This window comes from Belonocnema kinseyi, chromosome 8 (assembly GCF_010883055.1).
Source record: "Belonocnema kinseyi isolate 2016_QV_RU_SX_M_011 chromosome 8, B_treatae_v1, whole genome shotgun sequence".
Classification (NCBI taxonomy): domain Eukaryota; kingdom Metazoa; phylum Arthropoda; class Insecta; order Hymenoptera; family Cynipidae; genus Belonocnema; species Belonocnema kinseyi.
The window spans coordinates 89,680,623-89,700,318 of NC_046664.1; the positions used below are offsets into that span (position 1 = coordinate 89,680,623).

Genomic DNA, 19,696 nt, shown 5'->3' on the forward strand with positions numbered 1-19,696 from the left:
AAAAAACTATATAATAATATAAAATAATTATTTTACATAATTATTACAATAATCACGCATGCAATCGTAGAATTAAAGTGCTGTAATCATTACGACGAATCATTATAACGAATTTAATTTTTCTGAAGTGGAATTCGTACGTTTTTTCTTGTAATGCTTGACGAATTACCTATGTGCGCAGTTCGGATACGTTACACTGATAGACGCGTAGAGGTCAGGGAATATAAAAAAAAAACTTGTATTCCCTTATATTTTCCTAACTTCATGACCTGCAATTAAAGCCTGCTGTAACTGCTTTCGCGGACAGCAATGTGCTGATAAGGCACTTCGTACAGTTGGCTGTGGAAGAGTCAAGGAGGGGAATCCTGAAAGCGAACTAACCACCCGGAAAGAGTAAGCCATACGGCTGTCGCATATCCATTTCTGAAAATAACGCGGAAAGGGTTAGTGTGACGCATTTCTTCCTTTCTCTGAATAATTTGTATATTATTTTAATCCATTTGTAGTGCAGTAAAAATTATATAAAAGTATTAAAAGTGAACGTCTATGTAGGAATATTGCATTTATTTGATAAAAATATCTGAAAATATATTTTAAAGTCAATTCAAAATAATTTGGAGAAAACGATTCTCAACGTGCGTGCTCAAAAAAATATGTGAAAAAAAGGATACATTTGAACGAAGTTTAATTTCATTACTTGCCATTAATTAAGTACTCTTACTTAGCTTAATCTGCTAAACTTGAAATATAAAATCAATCATATTCATTTATCAAGAAAACATTTAAATATCCATAATTTATTTTAAATCTGGTAACTTAAATGCCAGGGAAGACGTTAACTATTTTAGTCAATAATTTATATGGCACCATAGTTACGTGTGTATTTTCTAAAGTTTTAAGTTTTAAAAATATTAAAAATAAAGATTATCAATGTTACTGAAAAATTTAGTTTTGGATGTTTTATATAGAGTTGGTTCGTGAGAAAAATGCCTCCAAACATATCTGGTGCCACGCCATGTATTGACGAAGAAAAATCTGAGGATGGTGATTCATTGGTTTTGCCACAAACAATTACGTCAAACGAAATCGAACATAAGGAAAATGGATCACTAAAGGCTAATGGATTTAAAGTCGAGAAACTAGTAAATAGATCATCCTACTTTCAAGCTGACTTAAAATGGAAGAATATTATCGGAATTACCGCTTTACATATTGCGGCAGTCTACAGCATAATAAACTTCCCTTATAAGGAGAAACCAAAGCTTCTCTTCTATGGTAAGTAACTTGTATGTAAGTGAAATGTATTTACCGTGAAGCGAAAATTTTATTAATATGCCTATGTTCACGGTTAACTTTGATCAATTTGAACCTAAAAGTCTTTGCACTTCACGGTTTTTAACAGAACATAACCACATGATGATGTGAACGTTTTTTAGGCACTAAAAGAAAATCACTCGCAGGGTCCTCTTTTCAAAAATCATCTTTTTTGAATTAAAAAAAAGTTTGGAGGGAAAATCTTGTAAAATGAACACCTGTCGTTCTATGAAGACTTAAATTTCTCTTATTGACAACATTGACATCTCCATGGGTTTATTTTACAGAATTATTTCATAAGCCTTTTTTACTTAATTTTAGGGCTTGAAGAACTTCTGCATCATCCTATAGTTACATTCTGCAAAAAATAGCAAATGTAAAGACTTTTTAGGTTGAAATTAGTTGACGTTTACCACGTATAACATATTTATTGTTAATTTAAAAATTTATTCAGCTATTATTTTTCATTTTTCTACTAGCTGTTAGATTATTACGTTGTCATTTCTGCGTGTATAAAACAATTCATGTGAAGTGATATTATTCATAGACAGAAAAAGTTCTGGATTATACTAATCTAGACTAACTGCATTATTTTTTGCATTCTCTTCAATATGAAGTCGTTCTCCTTTCACGTAAATGCTTTATCGTTGATTTTCGAGTTTTTTAAATGTTTTATTTAATAGATTAAAATTATTGAATAGGGTCGTTGCAACACAAAAAACATTTGTTTTTCAATTTTAACTTAAAATATAAAAATAGACCATTATTTTTAATACAGTAAAACTCTTCAATAGCCCTCTCTTCTATAGCCTTTCCGAGAAATGACGCCGCGCCCCATGTAGGTGTAACAGGAGCTACGCGGGGTGCGCGTAGTTAGTTCCCACCCACCGTCAGCCCCTCAATCGGCGCTATAGAAGAGTTTCACTGTATGAAGAAACGAATTATTGTAAAGTCATTATTTTTTTATTTCATTGTAAAATATATACATTTTTCAATGTAAAAATACAGTTACTGCTTGCTGGAAGTGGGTGGAAGCGCTGCGAAAATAAATATGTCAACTCTTTCGACTTTTTCTTTCTCATCCTATGGGATCGTCCATATATTACGTAAGACGTTTTTCTTTTGTTTATATCGCTGTGTCCTTTTCAACTTGACAAAAATGTTATTTTTGTCTTTGTTCAAACAACAGAAAAACGTCTTACGTAATATATGGACGATCCCTATTGAGAATGTAAAAGTTTTATGCAAATTTTGAGATCGCCGCTTTTCATCAAATCTCCACGCTTTGAGACTCCCTGAGTATGAAAAAAGTGTTTTTATAAGGATGTTTGTCTATCTGTAGTCTATAGGTACGATACGGTTTTGAAAGAATTATCAGATTGGACTGTGGTAGCAAACTTTTTCAGGACCAAAAAAGGAAGTTCTTATCTCTTAACCAGCCATTTTTGACCATCGCTTCAGGTTTCATCCATAGAAAATGCTTTTAAAAAAATCAAACATTCCATTTCCAAGCAAAACTATACAAAATATGAAGAAATTTTAAAAAGAAAAAATTACACTGGTCAACATGATTTTGTTTTTGGAAAGTGAATGGTCATTTCGAAGTAATTTTTTACGTAGAATCCAAATCTGGGGTCGGAATTGGCCCACCACGTCAGGATTTTAAGATATTTGAGGTTATGTACTAAAAAAAGGCGTTTTTGGCTAATTTTGAGGTTATGCACAGAAGACACCAACTTTTTTGGGATTTTTCTTTTGTTGTATCATATAATACTGCTCTTTCTCTTTAATTTGAGAGTCGCAAAGTTCAATTACCATTTTTCTTTACCAAGTTACGCCAATTTGAAATTATGAAATATGTACCATTATGTCTCGAGTATTTGCTTTAAATACTTTGATAACCTCGAACACCCCCAAAAAAACAACCCCGAACACCACCAAGTACAAATTATCAAGAGAAAACACCCAGTAGGAAATGTCTGCCTCAAAGTATTTGAAGCAAATGCTCAAGACATAATGGGACATAACTCGTAGTTTCAAATTGGCGCAACTTGGTAAAGAAAAATGGCAATTGAACTCTGCGACTCTAAAATTAAAGAAAAAGAGCAGTATTATATGATACAACTAAAGAAAAAACCCCAAAAAATTTTGTTTCTTCTGTACATAACCTCAAAAGCAGACAAAAACGCCATTTTTGGGCAAATAACCTCAATTATCTTAAAATCCTGATGTAATGGGTCAATTCTGACCCCGGATTCGGATTTTACGTAAAAAATTACTTCGGAAATGACCCTCCACTTTCCAACAACTGACATGACCTCATTATTTGCAGGCCTGTATTATTAATCTTAAGAACAATTTTTTGACAAGACGCATATTTTTTGTTTTAATCGCAAAAGAAAATTATTTAAAAAATTAATTTTTACTAAAAATAAATACTCGAGCGCGAAGCGCAAGACAAATATATTATCAAGCGCAAAGACCGTAACCTAACAGACGCGCGCCCTCGGCACGCTAAAATTTGCGAGTATGATTTTATTTGGGATTCGCAAATTATTAAATAAGGCATTAGGTATTCATTTATCTATAAAATTTCATTGTTTTCAAAAATCATTTCGCATAAAAAGTGCTAGAGCGTTACTAGTTTGGCAATAAAGCATACATTTGTCATACATCTATACATTTGTGTATTCTTATACATTATTAATTTTATAACGTTCTTGCATTCCTGGGAAAGATCATGTTTGGGAACAATGAAATTGTATACAAATTAATACTTACGAATAAAGCTGTTAAAATTAACTTTCTTTTTTCTTCACTGATTTTTAGAAGCGATTCAACAACTTAATTTCATTGTAATATTTAAAATATTAATAATTTATTTGTCAATCTCTTTAGAAATAAAGTAATCAAACATTTTTCACGAATATAAAGAGCAGGTATCTTGAAATAAAAAATGCAATTGTTGTGAATTATGCAAGGAACCCATTTTTAAAATTGTGATGCACAATTTGAAAATTAATTACTTTAAGTTTCCAGATCCCAATTTAAGGTTCAAGTTTCAGATCAATCATTTGGAATGTTTTCAATTAGAAAGCATATTATTTTTTTGAGAGAAATTATGTTTTTCAGTAAAAAAGAACTTATAATATATTTAATATTTATGATCTTTAAAATTTGTATAATTTGAGTTTAAATATACAGGGTATCCCGCGAGAACTGTAGTTAATTTTCTGTGTGTGTGGGGGGGGGGGGCACACAAAAATTAGCAAAAAAGTCCTCAACATTTTTTTAGTCCGACGTTTATTCTGGGCACAATATAGGGTACAAGTTGTATGCCCGTGTGACATGCGTGGTGTGCGCACGCCGCCTCTGCCAAGCAGTTCCCCCACCGAAGTGCTGAACGCTTCAATGGCCATCACACCTTCCGATAGTGCTAGAGTTTGTTCAAATTGAAAACTCGTTTTGCATGACTTGTTTTGCACAAATATAATTGCAACACAAAGAAAAATGAAATATGTTTAGAAAAATTTAGATAAATGGAAATTGAAAAAACAATAATTACAAAGGAAATTAAATACAAAAAATCACAACTATGAAAAATGTGTTAGTTTAAACAATTAAACTTTATGTTCACGTCGCTTTTCGACTAAGAAATTCATCCAAGGAACACGGAAGGTGTAATAATGATTTTTCATTATAGTAGAACATTTTTTAATTACAATACAAGATTATTAAATTTTATGAAAAAATGCATGGACCTAAAAGAAGATAGAGAAGTATGCCAGGACAGGAAAGTATGGCGGCAAATAGTTAATAAAAAGAGTGTCAGTAGAGTGAATGACGCCTGAAACAAAGACCTTGGCTACTAATGGACCCAAGTGGGGAACCTTACATAACGACTTCTTGAGGTTCTTCGCTTGGGGTGATTGCTAGAGAGATTGATCAGCAACCTGGTTCGGAGCAGTGTTTCGGAACGAACGTGTTATTTACTTAAATAGCACAAGAATTCTGGATCAATCTGAAAAATCTCTATCCCTTCCACACACTACTCCTTTCCCCTACCGAGTGAGTCACGCCTACCTCGAAAGGGAAATGGCTTAATGGTGTAATAATAAAAACGACAAGTGTACTATCTATTTTTATCACATTTGTCACTCCCTGACCCATCAACATTCCTCCTGTTTTGAAGACGCTAATCAGGAAGAATATTGATGGGTCAGGGTATGATAAAAGTTTAAAGAAACATTCAAACTATCAAGTTGAGGGAAAAACTCTTTGCTTTAAAAATACACGACAGGCACACGCATTGACTTGGGAGGGTGTGATAAAAATTTGTTCAAACTTGTATCATACACTGATCCATCAACAATCTCATATTAACAAAAGTTTGTACCCCACATATTATTAACAATAATTCGTTGCATTTATATTTGTGAAAAACAAGTCATGAAAAACGATTTTTCAATTTGATCAAACTCGAGCACTATGACATGCTCACAGACAGGCTCACACGTGCATACAACTTGTACCCTCTGTTGTGCCCAGAATCAGCATCGGATATGTTTCAAATTTTCTAAATTTTTGTTCTCTTTCAATTTCAAATTTTACAATATTGTCCGATTTTCATTTAAAGATTTTAAAAAATTGATCATTTAAAATTAAAAATTATTTGATTGGGAAATTTCAAAAATGAATCTCAAATGACTTTTCAAAAATTACAAGAATTGAAATTAGAAAGTTAAGAATTGCGTTGATAAAAATAAAAAAAAAATAGCAACTAAACTAACGGAAATTCAATAATATCTTTAATATTGAAGGGTTAGAATTTTAGAGTCCTGATTTTGATGGGTTCAATGCTAAATTTGCAATATTATCCTTTCATAAGTTTTAATTTTGCCATAGTAATAGAAATTTTAAATTTTTTTATCGTATAATTAACGATTTAAAAATTGTGAATTTCCAAACGATTTAAATTTACTTGAAATATTTGGTATTTTAAAAGGTTACAATATAAACAAGCTTTAGTATCAAAATTTTTGGAGACTGACATTTTTTCAGTTTTCAATGAATTTCCGATTCGTTTAATGTTCGAAGTTTCGTAGTAGGACGACTTCGTGAGGTTCTTCGCTTGGGGTGATTGCTAGAGAGATTGATCAGCAACCTGGGTCGGAGCAGTGTTGCGGAACGAACATGTTATTTACTTAAATAGCACGAGAATTCTGGATCAATCTGAAAAATCTCTATCCCTTCCACACACTACTCCTTTCCACTACCGAGTGAGTCACGCCTACCCCGAAAGGAAAATAGCTTAATGGTGTAATAATAATAATTACCTTTACATTCTTAATGTCTGATTGACCCTAAGCCACGGCTAATGTGCAAACAATACGTGAGTTCTTGTGCACTGACTGTGGAGCGATTGCATAACTTTTTCTATACAGTAATCTATTTTAATCACCTTTTTCATTGATGCATTATATATTTTTCATGGTATGAATAGATTAAAAGAGTTTTGTGAATAAATAAGCAGTCTTTTCTACATTTAATAATAGTTCGTTTTTATTTCAAAACCGACGCATTAAATGCTTAAAATATAAATATATTTTTTGGAACTCTCTGTAATAAACCATTTACTTTTTTAAAAAGACGTAACTCAAGAGTGGAATCCCAAATTTTTGTTTTGATATTTTAAACATTGAAAGACTTGTCAATTTTAAGGTGAAAAAGAAAACAATTTTTTTGAACAAAATTTTCGGTAATTTGTTTAGTACCAATAACTTAAAAATGACCAAAATAACTATAAGATGATATTTTTATGTTAATCTAAATTTTTCCTTGTCCCTAAGACGCATAGTTTTAATGCAGTGGGCATGTAATTCGTTAAGGTCAAATTGACTAAATTGATGATTAAGGGTTGAAGGTTAACAATTTAAATTTTTTGATTTCGAGTGGTGAAAATAACTGGGAATTTATTTTTTAATTTTAGAAAAATGTATTAAATCAATTTTGATGTTTAGTTATAATTTTTGTTTACATTCACATCATTTATGATTGAGAAATTACAGGCCCGATTTTTTAATTTAACCATGCAGAAAATTATTATTAGAGCAAATGGAACGCAAAAATTGGACATTTTATGAATATTATTTGTTATCTCCGAAGAAAAGACTTAAGAGAAATCTCTATCCATCAGAATAATTGCAGATACACTTTAGCAAATTAAATATTTATTTTAAGATTGAAGCCACTTGTTATAAACAATTTATGGAAATTATTATTTTTAATGACTAATAGTTAACAATTGTAAATTATAATGAATAGCTGCAGGAAAATAAAAATGTTCAATGTTTGTTTTGTTAATAACTATTTTATGAACAAATTAAAAAATTTAATGTTTTAAATGATTATTTTAATGCAACTTTACAGTGATACTTAAATAAGTAACTGTTTCAGTAATTCTCAATTCATATTATTATTAAATAATAATAGAAAATTGTAACTTTGATAAACAAAATATTTCAGGAAAATTATTTTTCTATGAGTATAAGAATTTTTTACCTCATTTATTCTTGTGTGGAGATATTCTTGTAAAATAAAATGTGAATTAAGGGACTAGCGTGGTAAACAGACTCAAATAATTAATAAATTATACAAAATAGTAACATACTTGTAATGCAAGAATAGTATTAAGAAAAAATGCATTATTTTAATATTGAAAGTTAGTGACATCCAAATCAAAACATCCATAAGCAGTCTCGATTAGCAACAATGGAAGATTTAATTCAGAATAAGACATAATAATTCCCTTGCCTAAGAATTAAGTAGAATTAATAAACTTTAAGATACATTTCATCAGACCCAATGAAATTCATTGAAGGAAGAAAATTTTCTCACAGAATTGTATAGTATAGGAAAATAATATTGCAAAATAATTTTTCTTAAACTTTTTTTTTATAAAAGTTACAATTGGCTTTTATTATTTAATAATAAAATAATTAGGAATTACCACTGCCAAGGTGCATTAAAATAATCATGACTTAAGAATCGCTTGTTCAGATGTAGCATTACTATAGATGGCTGTTTATTTTAGATATTGTTGATAAACAAGCCAAAGGATGAAATATAACCACTGAGACAGCTGCAATAAGATTTAGCATGGAAAAATCGGTTTTTGTTCCGTTGGAAAACGCTAAACATTTTATATTTGGTCATAATATCATTATTAATAATATAAATATTTACCATTTATATTTCGCTAATTTAGGGTTAATTTAAACGTTGTTTGATAAGGAAAACGTTATTTCGAAAAAAATACAATTTGTTTATTAGAATATTTATAATGATGGTAACTGTTAATTAATAGTTAATTTTCTTTCCGAATAATACTCCTATGAGACATTCAGATATTTTAATGAAGATGAAAATTTTTCTTGTTGTTAAGCACCTTATGAAAATAATTGTTTAAATACATTATTTATAACGATTGGCCTCAATCTGAAACTGTATATTTATGTACCTGAAGTCCTCTTTATTTAAATAATAAATTCCGCATGGTCAAATTAAAAAATCGCACCTGAAGTCCTTCTGCAGGATTTAGTCCTGAGCATTTCTAAAAAAAAAACACATTAAAATCAGTCAAAAATTATGGGATGTAGTTCATTATGAACAGTAAATGCCCAATTCCTTCTACTGTGAAACGTGACATACGGAAAAAAATTGCAAAGAGGAATCGCAGATTTTAAAAATTCATATACAAAATTTTATTCACCCTATTTTAATAGGACTGGTCATTTTGGTTTTGTTTATCGAAAATACTTAAAAAACAAATTCCAATATCACTCGAAAAGACGCAAGATATTTAAAGAGTCTAAAAGAAGACTTGTAGATATTTTTATTTCTAATATCACGATGAGAATATGTACATTAAAGTCCACAGAGCTTTAAGTAATTTAATCTCTAAACTATGTTTAATTACGTAGAAAATACAAAACATGAAGATGCATAAAAAAGACGGGGATATAAAAGAGATGTTTCTGCTCAAGTTTCATTACAGCATTCCAAGTGGAAAGGATTTTCTAGAATTTTTGAAGCTTTGATTTAGCAATTTTAATTCATTTCAATTTTTAAAGATTCAATTATTAAAATTTTAATCTGAACAAATTCAATTTTAACGTTTTGCAACTGTCTTCTCTTCAATTCAAAATAAAAATTTTCACTTTTGGACGCCTTTGAATTATTAATTACACAATTTCAATTCCTTACTAATGAAATTGTCTAATTTGTCGGAACTTAATGAGATTTCCTAAGTTAACGTATGCTATCTATCAATTATTCAGCAACTTAATAGCTAGAAATAAGATTTTTTTCTTTAATTAAAAATAGGATTTTTAATTACCTTCCAAATTTCTGAAAACTTTCGCTTCAAGTAAACAGAACAAGTTATTCCTTTATTTTCTAATTTCTATTACCTAATGACATTTTCCAGCCGAACTTATTACGCTTTAATTCAAAACTAATGTCTCTCGAAATTATGTTTCTATTTTTCCTAAAGTGATAATTTTATTTTTAGGAATATTTTTTGTTTTTCTTAAAAAATAATCAGAGTGTTTTGAACGCCACCTTTCGTTGCTTATTATAAACGGTTTTGTAAAATTGTATAAAAAGAATAACAAAATACATTGGGAATCCCATTTAAGTACACCACACTGAAAAAATGGTATAGCTGTTGTAGCTAGAAATATATTGCTGGGGAGGTATAGCTGCATTTGCAATAAAGTTTAGGTAGAACTGCAAACTAGATAGCTAAGATATATAAGCCGTCTGTCTCCTGCAGACAGAAAATGTAGGAGATAATTCTATCATCATTTGCTAAACATTCTAGCAGCCATGATCAAACAGCATATTTCCTATAATAAGTTTGCTGGTACAGCTAAAAATTCGTACCTAAAATAATTGTAGCACCAGTTTTTTACCTATAAATTGAAATGCATTAAAAAAATGACCGCCTTGCACAACACTAACGCCCGAACTTTCCGTAAATACAAGAAGCTCGTGCCTCGTGTGGCTTGTGAGAGTTAAAAAATGAATAATATATACAGTAATGCAACGACAATGATGGAACCGAATATAAAAATAAGAGATGTTTTGATTAGCTGTAACCTCCAGAATTATATTGAAGCCTTTAAAGGAAAGTGAGTATTCTTTTATCAGTGTGCGTATAACTTATTGTTTTCAATTTAAGATTTTTAATTATCAAGTCATGTATGTATATCTAATACATAAATAAAGTTTTAAGTATTTATGTATATGGTTCATATATTTTTTGTCATTATACCTACAAATATATCGGCCTATTAGCTAGAAAAATGTATAGGCACTTCAGCCAGAAAACGCAGCTAGATAGGCTGTCAATCTGAGCTATATTTTTCACCTAGAATGTCCAGCTGAACCTGGTTAGTTGTGACACCTATACTTGTGTAGGAATAGAAATATAGACATCACAGCTAAATTTTCTAGATACTGCACCTATATTTTGCCTGCAAGAAAATCTGTTTAATACAGCTAACTATTTAGGAAGATGAAATACAGTGATACTTTCTAGCTGGGATAGCAAGAATTCTGGGTAATATACCTAAACATTTTTTTCAGTGCAGAACCGCGTTTCAGTTCGCCGCGATTTATTTCTTCCTGTAACTGCGGCCCACGCACTTTTAAAGAGAGCAGGGCGAGAACGGTAACCACCGACACCTTAACTTAACGAAGATTTTGGGGTACATTTACGTCGTTCCAAAAATTGATGCCTTGGCGGTTTCGCGATGAGAGGAGCGTGACGAACAGCTTGAAGGCCGCTGACTGTGGCCCTGACTGTTTACGCTCGGTGCTAGAGAATTTTATGTTCGATTTAGGTGAAGAACATTTAGGACCATGTCTGGAACTACACTTAAATGGGATTTTCAGCGTACATACATTTTGTTAACCCGTTGACAATAAAGTTTAATTTTTATTATAAAATACTTATTTCAGTAAATGAATTCTTTTACCATTTTAGGTGAAAAATAATTTTTAAGAGTTTCAAGGACATTTTTTTTCTTTAAAGCATACGTAATTGGTCAAATGGCTGGCTTTGGAGTTACTGGCGGTGTCCATCGACTGTGGACCCATCGCGCTTACAAAGCTAAATGGCCTCTGAGGGTGATTCTTCTTTATTGCTACTATACAGCTGGACAGGTAATAATGTCGTAACATTATACGTCTTGTATTTTTAAATGGAGAAAGAAATATATCTGTGTAATTCTTTATACAATCGCAATTACTCATAATAATAATTTTTTAATCAACTTTAAATATAATAACATATCAATAGCAATCCATGGCATCACTTTTGGTACATTTGAAATAGTTTCACTCGCAAATTTTATTATCTTGTAGTTAAATGAAATTGATTTAAATCAATTGCAATCACTTAAAATTAACAGTAATCATCCATTCCTCACATTACTCTTTTCCCAACCGAGTGAGTCACGCTTATCCTGAAAGGTTAATGGCTTATTGGTTTAACTAGTAATTATGTAATTGCAATCAGTTGCAATCAGTGATCATTCGCAAAAATCAGTTTTAATCAATTGCAAATAGCTGCAGTCAATTGCAAATTCAAACACACTGATATATATTGCAATGGTATAACTCAATTGCAATCAATTGCAATAAATTAATTTAAAAACAATTTTAATTGAAAATTCTTAACTTTGAGTTCTCCTTAATTTGAAAGACAATTTTCACGTTCTTTGAAATTCTCCAATTTTTGGTGCATAGAATTAATAATAATTAAAGGTTTAATTTTAAATGCTTGAAATTTGAACTTATCTACTTTTTGCGATCATCGAAATTAACATTTATAAATTCATATTAAATTTTCTAAGGTTTCTATTCTCTTGAAAAATTAATATGAAATAGTGAATAATTAAATTTTTAATTTGCTAGAATCCAGTATATGATTGGGTGAGAGATCATCGCATCCACCATAAATATTCGGAGACAGTAGCAGATCCACATAACAGCAGTCGTGGATTTTTTTTCTCACACGTTGGTTGGCTGATGATGAAGAAGCATCCGGAAGCTATTAGACGTGGACGACAAATAGATATGAGTGACGTCGTTTCGGATCCAGTCGTAGCCTTCGGCGATAAGTATGACTTTACATAACCCTAAGGTTTTAATAAACTATTAATTGAATGTATATACAATAAACTATAAATAGACATTTTTGTAAATATTACAAAAAGAAAATCTAGAAGTCAAATTTTATAACATTTTTTTCGTTCGGGGCTGTTAAAAAACTACGTCAGGCTGTTTATGGTAGGGATTGGATTAAACGATTTGTTTAGACGTTTTGTGTTAGTGAACGGGGGAGTAGAAATGTTTTCAAAATAGCTTAAGAGTGTTGCTAAGTATTAAAGTCACAAATAAATTGCAAAATTATTTTGTACTTGTCTTTTTTTGTATTTTGAAACCATTTTTGAAGCACCTAATTTCGAAATTAAAGTATGCCTTCTTTTTTTTAAATCAATTTTATTTATAATAAAATATGACTTTAATAACACGCACGCTGAAAATGATTAAACTTATAATATAAAAAGGCAGTCGAAGTATTATGAGTTGAATAAATCTATTTTTCTAAATTATGCATACATTGTAAGAAGAATGGTCGCTGTCTTTATATACAATATATGCAAATTACTTCAGACACATGTAAATTAAATATGGCATACAGCGTATATTATAAGTAAATAAAAAAATATTCTTTTTATATGCAATGTATATTGAATCTTATATAAATTTATTAATATTCATACACATGAGCCTTATATTTAATATAGGGGAGACCACCCTACAGTAGATAATGATCACAAAGTAGATAAATCTTAATTTAAAATACTAATGCATGAAAAATAATTAATTTCATGTCATTAATAATTAAAAGATGATACGTTTTAATATATTAAAATTAGAATTGATTATTTTACTCACATCTGTGCTTATAATTAATGATTATCTACTGTAGGATCATTATCTACTGTGTTTTGATCTCCCCTACTTCGTAAATTATTTCAATATAAATTACAACTTATATATATTAAAATTCATATATATTCGTATATTAAAAGTATATATTAATTTTACAAAAATGTGTAACAGTAGAAGAAATTTAAGAAATAATTAGTATTCTTAAATATTTCTTATCTCTTAAAAGGAAACTTTCAATGTAAGATAAGTCATTTATGGAGAAAATAATGATCTTATTATTCTTTATCAGGTATTTCCTACCTTTAAAATTAATGTGCTGTTTCATCATACCAACAATTCTGCCGGTATATTTTTGGAATGAAGATTGGTATCATGCTATTCTTGCAACAATTGCACGTTATGCCTTTTCATTGAATGCAACCTGGAGCGTCAATAGCGCCGCTCATATTTGGGGTGCAAAACCCTATGACAAGTGAGAATATAATAAATATAAGTACATATTAACGACTCACATTGTAGTGTAAAGACAAAAATTATCAATTAATTATGATAATAAAAATTAAAAGAAAATCAATATTATAATAATATATGGATACTCTAAACTAAAAACTGTAGAATCTCTAATAAAGTCTCTCAGGCAATAATTCAGAGAAAGTCAAACGTTTTTTCAAATATGTGAATTATTTGAAAAATTGCATTTAGTATTCATTCACGAGCTTTTGAATAAGAGCATTTATAATGGACATTGCGTTCTTTAAATAAAGAAAACAAGAACAAAGTCTTTTCATATTTTCTTAAACTTTAATTCGTTGTATTTTACATTTCTAACTCATAGTTATGATTTACCCACAGTTTGTCTAGTTATTTTTTGTAATAATTGAACCTAATTCTATTATAATATCCATAATTAGGGATCGTCCATAAATTACGTAACACGTTTTTCTTTTGTTTGAATAAAGACGAGCATGAAATTGATGTGAAGTTGAGAAAGACACAACGATATAAACAAAAGAAAAAAGTGTTACGTAATATATGGACGATCCCTTAAGTACGTTTTCTCTTTTTTGTGCAGTTTTTGGTTCAGTCGCGTCATACCATTTGAGGTTGAATATTTCCTCGGAAATTGGTTCCTCAACCCTCTTAATATAAAATAAATAAATTATTTTTTACATCACTTTCTCGAAAATGAAAAAAAACTACACTCAAATTAAAGTACAACCTTTATTCTTTTAGGCAAATAGCTCCAACAGAAAATCACTTCGTTGCTTTCGTAGCAATAGGTGAAGGATGGCATAACTACCATCACGTTTTCCCCTGGGATTACAAGGCGGCAGAATTAGGAAACTATGGATTGAACTACACGACAGCAATAATTGACATGTTTGCAAAAATTGGCTGGGCTTATGATTTAAAAGTACCTTCCAAAGAATTAGTCAGGACAGTGGTCGAAAAAAGAGGAGACGGTTCTCATCCAACTGAGGAACCTGAACCTAAATCCAATTAAGATTTCATTTCCTAAGTTCTGCAGGTCAATTTTGTTCTGCATTTTTCCACATTAGAAAATTCTCCCCCGGATTTTTCAATTTTAATGAAAATATTCAAACTAAACGAATATTTAAGTTAATTAAAGTCAATCTGTAGTTATGTGTAAATGATATAATTATATTTATTTTAGCATATAAATAATATTTTAATTGATTTTTAAAACTGAATGCATAGTGTTTGATTGTGATTGTAAGATTTAAAATTCAATTCTTGTATTTCTATTTTTTTATTGAAAAAAATTTTTAACGCGTTCCTGAGACCTAAATAATCTTAAAAGTGATTAAAAATATTAATTAACTTTAATTTCTGTAAAATTAAATAAATGTTTTTCGGGAAAGACAACTGATTGTATTGGAAGCTTAAAGTTAAAGGACAAGTTTAAAGGGTGTATGGATAATGTTGACCTAGAGTATTTTTATAATGAAAATAGAAATAACAATATGTTTAAAGATTTCAATCGACTTTAATTCTATGACAATCATAATGGCCCAGTGAGCCTCAGGAAGTTAGGCTATAAGACGAATTTTAATCTAACTTCCTAATTTTAGTCGGCAGTCAACTAAAATAATGAGAATTCGTCTTTTTGCCGTATATCTGTCCTAGTTACTTCTCACTTAAAAATTGTATTTAGAGAATGATAAGATCTCTTTGCAACGGCTGCCACACTTTTGAAATTAATTGGTTTGATTTATATCTTTTTTCCTGCGCTAGTATTATAAAAAATATTTCTACACATAATTAATAAACTGATTATATTAAAACTGATACTTAATCGACTTTATCTTCTCAGAAAGTAATCGCAAATAAAATTTTTAATGAAATAAATATTTGTTATTCTTATTTTTAGTTATAATATTTAAACAAAATTTCTAAAGATAATGTTTTATTACTGATTTTTACTTATTTTTAATAATAAATATATTCCAATTTGAAATTTAATTAATTGATTAAAATTTTAAATTTGAACTTATATTTTATAGATTTGTTAGGTTATTATTTAATTAATGACCCCTCTTAAGTATTTCACGGCATTTAGATCTCAGACGCCAATGTCACGTGAATGCAAATTTTGCAGTAATGTTCACGATAAAATTTCTTCGCTCGCCATTTCCACAAAATATTTGTAAGTGAACTAATTAAAATTACCATGTTCAGTAAAAAATTTAACATAATGATATAATTTGCATTAGTATATTGTATTGCACACCTGGACTAAATGAGTTATTCCCAAATTACTGACTTTCGATTAATATCCCGATAGTTAATTTTAAGGACAAACATATTTTCGAAAATGATCCATATAAAATATTCGTGGCAATGTTGAAATTATTTCGCTTGCGTGAATAACAATGCAAAAAAGAATACAGCGTAATATAATTTTGACTTAAAATTAACGGCAATGTTTTAGTTAATAACTGCATCAGCTTAGAGAATCAATTTCAAGAAATAATTTAGTTAGAAACAAAGGCTCAAACTCAATGTACTTAAGAATAAAAATAAATCGAAACTTTTAATACGGGGACATAGCATAGAATAACTCTTGGAATACTTGAATTCGCATATTTGTAACTGGCCATTATAAAGGTAGCTGCTATTCTTTTAATGTATTCAAAGGCCTGCGGTTGATAATCAATTCTTTGAAAATTGACTGATTGAACAGGTTTTTATGAAAGTCGGTTGCAGGATGATTTTCGAATTGCTGAAGACAAATTCGAGGCAAACATTTCACATTTAAAATTTAAAACCTGGTAAATATGCAATTATTCGGCTTTTGCGAAATTTAACTTTTTTACTCCAATTTAAAAAAATCGTTTTTTTTATATCATTTAAATAAATATAGGACAGTTGGGGGAAACGAAAAAATAAAACATTTTACATATAGTTTTGCAACAAACTGAGAGGTCCACCTATCTTTTCCAGCAACCCCCCCCCCCCCTCGAGTCTCGCTACTTACTTGATAAATAAACAAAATTATTTTCAAATAGAAGAAGCAGCGATTTGCCCGATCACTCTCATGTGACTAGGAGCAACTTTCCCTCCTTTCCAAAAGACGCCCATCAATTTTCACCTCCTAGTTGATAAATAAAAGAATTATATCTCTTGAAAAAAGGACGGGGGTATGTCCGGTCACAACTCTTATTTTTTACGAGTCCTCCCATGTTGCTAGATAAAAAATTTGTTCCTCCTAGCGAAAGGAACGGAATGTGAGCAATCACTCACCTGTGGCCAGTCACAACCTCTCTCTTTCCCAGAAGCTTCTGCTCGAGTATTATCCCCCAGTTGACAAAGGAAAGAATTATTTCTCTTGTATAAGGAAAGCTCACTCTCCCGTAACCAGGCACAAATTTCCCTCTTTTCCAGGAGTTTTCCCTCGAGTTAAACCTCCTTGTTGATAAATAAATTATTTCTCCTGGAAAAAAAAACAAAAAAGAAATCGAACAAAATTATCGTCAATAGTAAAAAATGATATGCTGTTTTATGGAAAGGATGAGAACATATTTTCAACTACTACTGACGAAAGTTGAAATAAAACCTAAAATTACAATACATAATTCTGCACTTGCACCTACTGTGTTGTACGGTAGTGAAATGCAGCATGAGAATTCCAGATTCAACTAAAATTGTATACCTCCCTCTTATACTTTTCTCACTTTTTCATATGAATTCCTTTATAGAAGCTAGAACCGAGTCAGTTACTCAGCAAAAATCGGTTTTTGTTATTATTTTTTGAAATATATTTCGCGTCAGCGATTTACCTAAAAAAAGTCTACCAGTAGGTATTCAAAATACCCTAAAAACAAAGTATGAATTTGATTATTGGAATCAGAACTTTACGTTAAATCTCTTTTTGAAATTTTATTTTTTCGTCAATTTTACATTCATTTTCAAACCTGCATAAAAAGCAATGCATACCCCGATTTTAAAGATTAATAGTCTGAATTCATTCATCACAACTAAAAATATTATTTAAAATGTTTTACTTTTATTTTAATGCTTTTTAAGATTATATTAAATTTACTGAAATCCTGGAAAATGTACTAAAACTAGCATTTAAAACCCTTTAAAATCATTAATCATTAATATCATTAGAAATATGATAAAGTTCTTTAAAATCCTTTTAAAATCTCATGAAATATTTGAAATATCCGAAAACCTTATAGCTGCTATAAAATCGTTCCATATCTTTCAAAGTTCTAAAAAATTCTATAAGACCGCATAAAAATGATTTTAAATTCCTAAAAATCGTTAAATCTCTTGGAACTTCTTAAAATCTTTTCAAATGCCCTTAAAATATTTAAAACTTTTTACATTTATTTAAAAATTTTCAAGCTCCTCAAAATCCCTTGAAACCTTTAAAAACACAATCAAATTGTTGGAAATCCCTTCATGTATCTTTTAAAATGTTTAGAATGCTCCAAAATCTTATATATCTGATTAAATATGAAATCCGTACAAATCTTTCAAAATTTCTTTAAAATCGCATAGTGTTTTTGCTTACATATATATATATTGTTATATATTATTATTCTGTAATATACGAAAAACTCTGCAAATTTTTAAAATCCTACGCAAGACCTTAGTTCTTGTAAGATTCCTTGAAATTTATATAAATATCATAAAATGTTAACAAAGTTTGATGCGTATTGAAATCCCATAAAAATACATTTAACCTATTTGAATTCTTGAAAATTCTAAGACTCATGCCTAAATAAATCGTCCAAGAAGACCGCACATATATAAATAATCATTTGAATATCAACATACTTCAAGGATTTCAACATTCGTTAAATCCTTTGGAAATTCTCCAAGGACAAACTCCAAGGAACTCACATAAATATCGAATAATAACTATACTGCGAACCTCAAGCGCATGATTTTTTATAGTGAGAGACATTTCAAAATTTCACGTTAACATGTTGCGTGAATTTTCAAAAAATTATGCATGTGAAGAATGGACAATAGGAAGTGGGAAGTGAGATTTGGGATGTGGAGAAGTTAGGTTACCATACCCCAGTAAAACATTTTTCCATATAGCCAATGGTTGAAAAGTGAGACTAGTTTTCATGATAAAAAAAGTTCCTTTTCATTTTTCTAATTTATGAAAAAACTGTTTAATTTTTCATGATGCATTTTTATAAAAGGCGCGAGATCTTAAAAAACAAGGGCTATTTTGTGTTCAACATTTGGCTCTATAATCAACAGTTTTTAAAAAGAAAAACCAATTTTTATATTACAAAATAGTTGACTTTTGGTTGCCCGTTTTTCGAAAATAATTAATTAATAACTTTGGTACTTCTCTGGGACAGGATCATGTGATAAACGGCAAGTCGTATTTCAGTAAATCTCAGTCGCGGTAAGTCACATTGTTGTATTTCTCATTCGGAAAAATTTTAAGTCCACAAACAAAAGTATAAAAAATTATTGCTTTGATTTAAATTATTATGATGTATTGGTAATGTGTTATTAGTAAATGTGTTAGTAAATTTAATATTCAAAAAATAAGGTCAATTTTCCAATCAGTTTTTGGCACGTGACTAATGAATTAATACCGGTGGTGCTTTTCTTTATAATGAAAAAAAATTGTCAGGAAGCATCAAAATTATTAATTTCTTGCGAGAAACTGTTGAGATTTAAAAATTAAACTTAATAACTCATAGGCATTATATCGGATTAAATAAAAAAGATCTTAGTCAAAGATACAAGGGTAATGAGGGGTCCTGAATGCAATACTGATCATTACCTTCTGATCTCAAAAATTAACTTAGGTCGGAGTTGGAGAAAAAAGAGACCCAAGAAAGCAAAACAAACG

At 29.8% G+C, this 19,696-nt stretch overlaps 1 protein-coding gene across 1 annotated transcript in view; it reads left to right on the forward strand.

Annotated features, from left to right (window-relative positions):
- The first annotated feature begins 308 nt into the window (after positions 1-308).
- Positions 309-19,696, forward strand: part of LOC117178597 — a 145,353-nt gene continuing 125,965 nt past the window's right edge. Inside the window, exons 1-6 of the mRNA XM_033370021.1 lie at positions 309-443; positions 969-1,275; positions 11,414-11,544; positions 12,298-12,503; positions 13,631-13,813; positions 14,575-14,835. Coding sequence (XP_033225912.1) covers positions 987-1,275; positions 11,414-11,544; positions 12,298-12,503; positions 13,631-13,813; positions 14,575-14,835 — 1,070 coding nt within the window. The 5' untranslated portion in view covers positions 309-443; positions 969-986. The remainder of the gene's footprint in view (positions 444-968; positions 1,276-11,413; positions 11,545-12,297; positions 12,504-13,630; positions 13,814-14,574; positions 14,836-19,696) is intronic.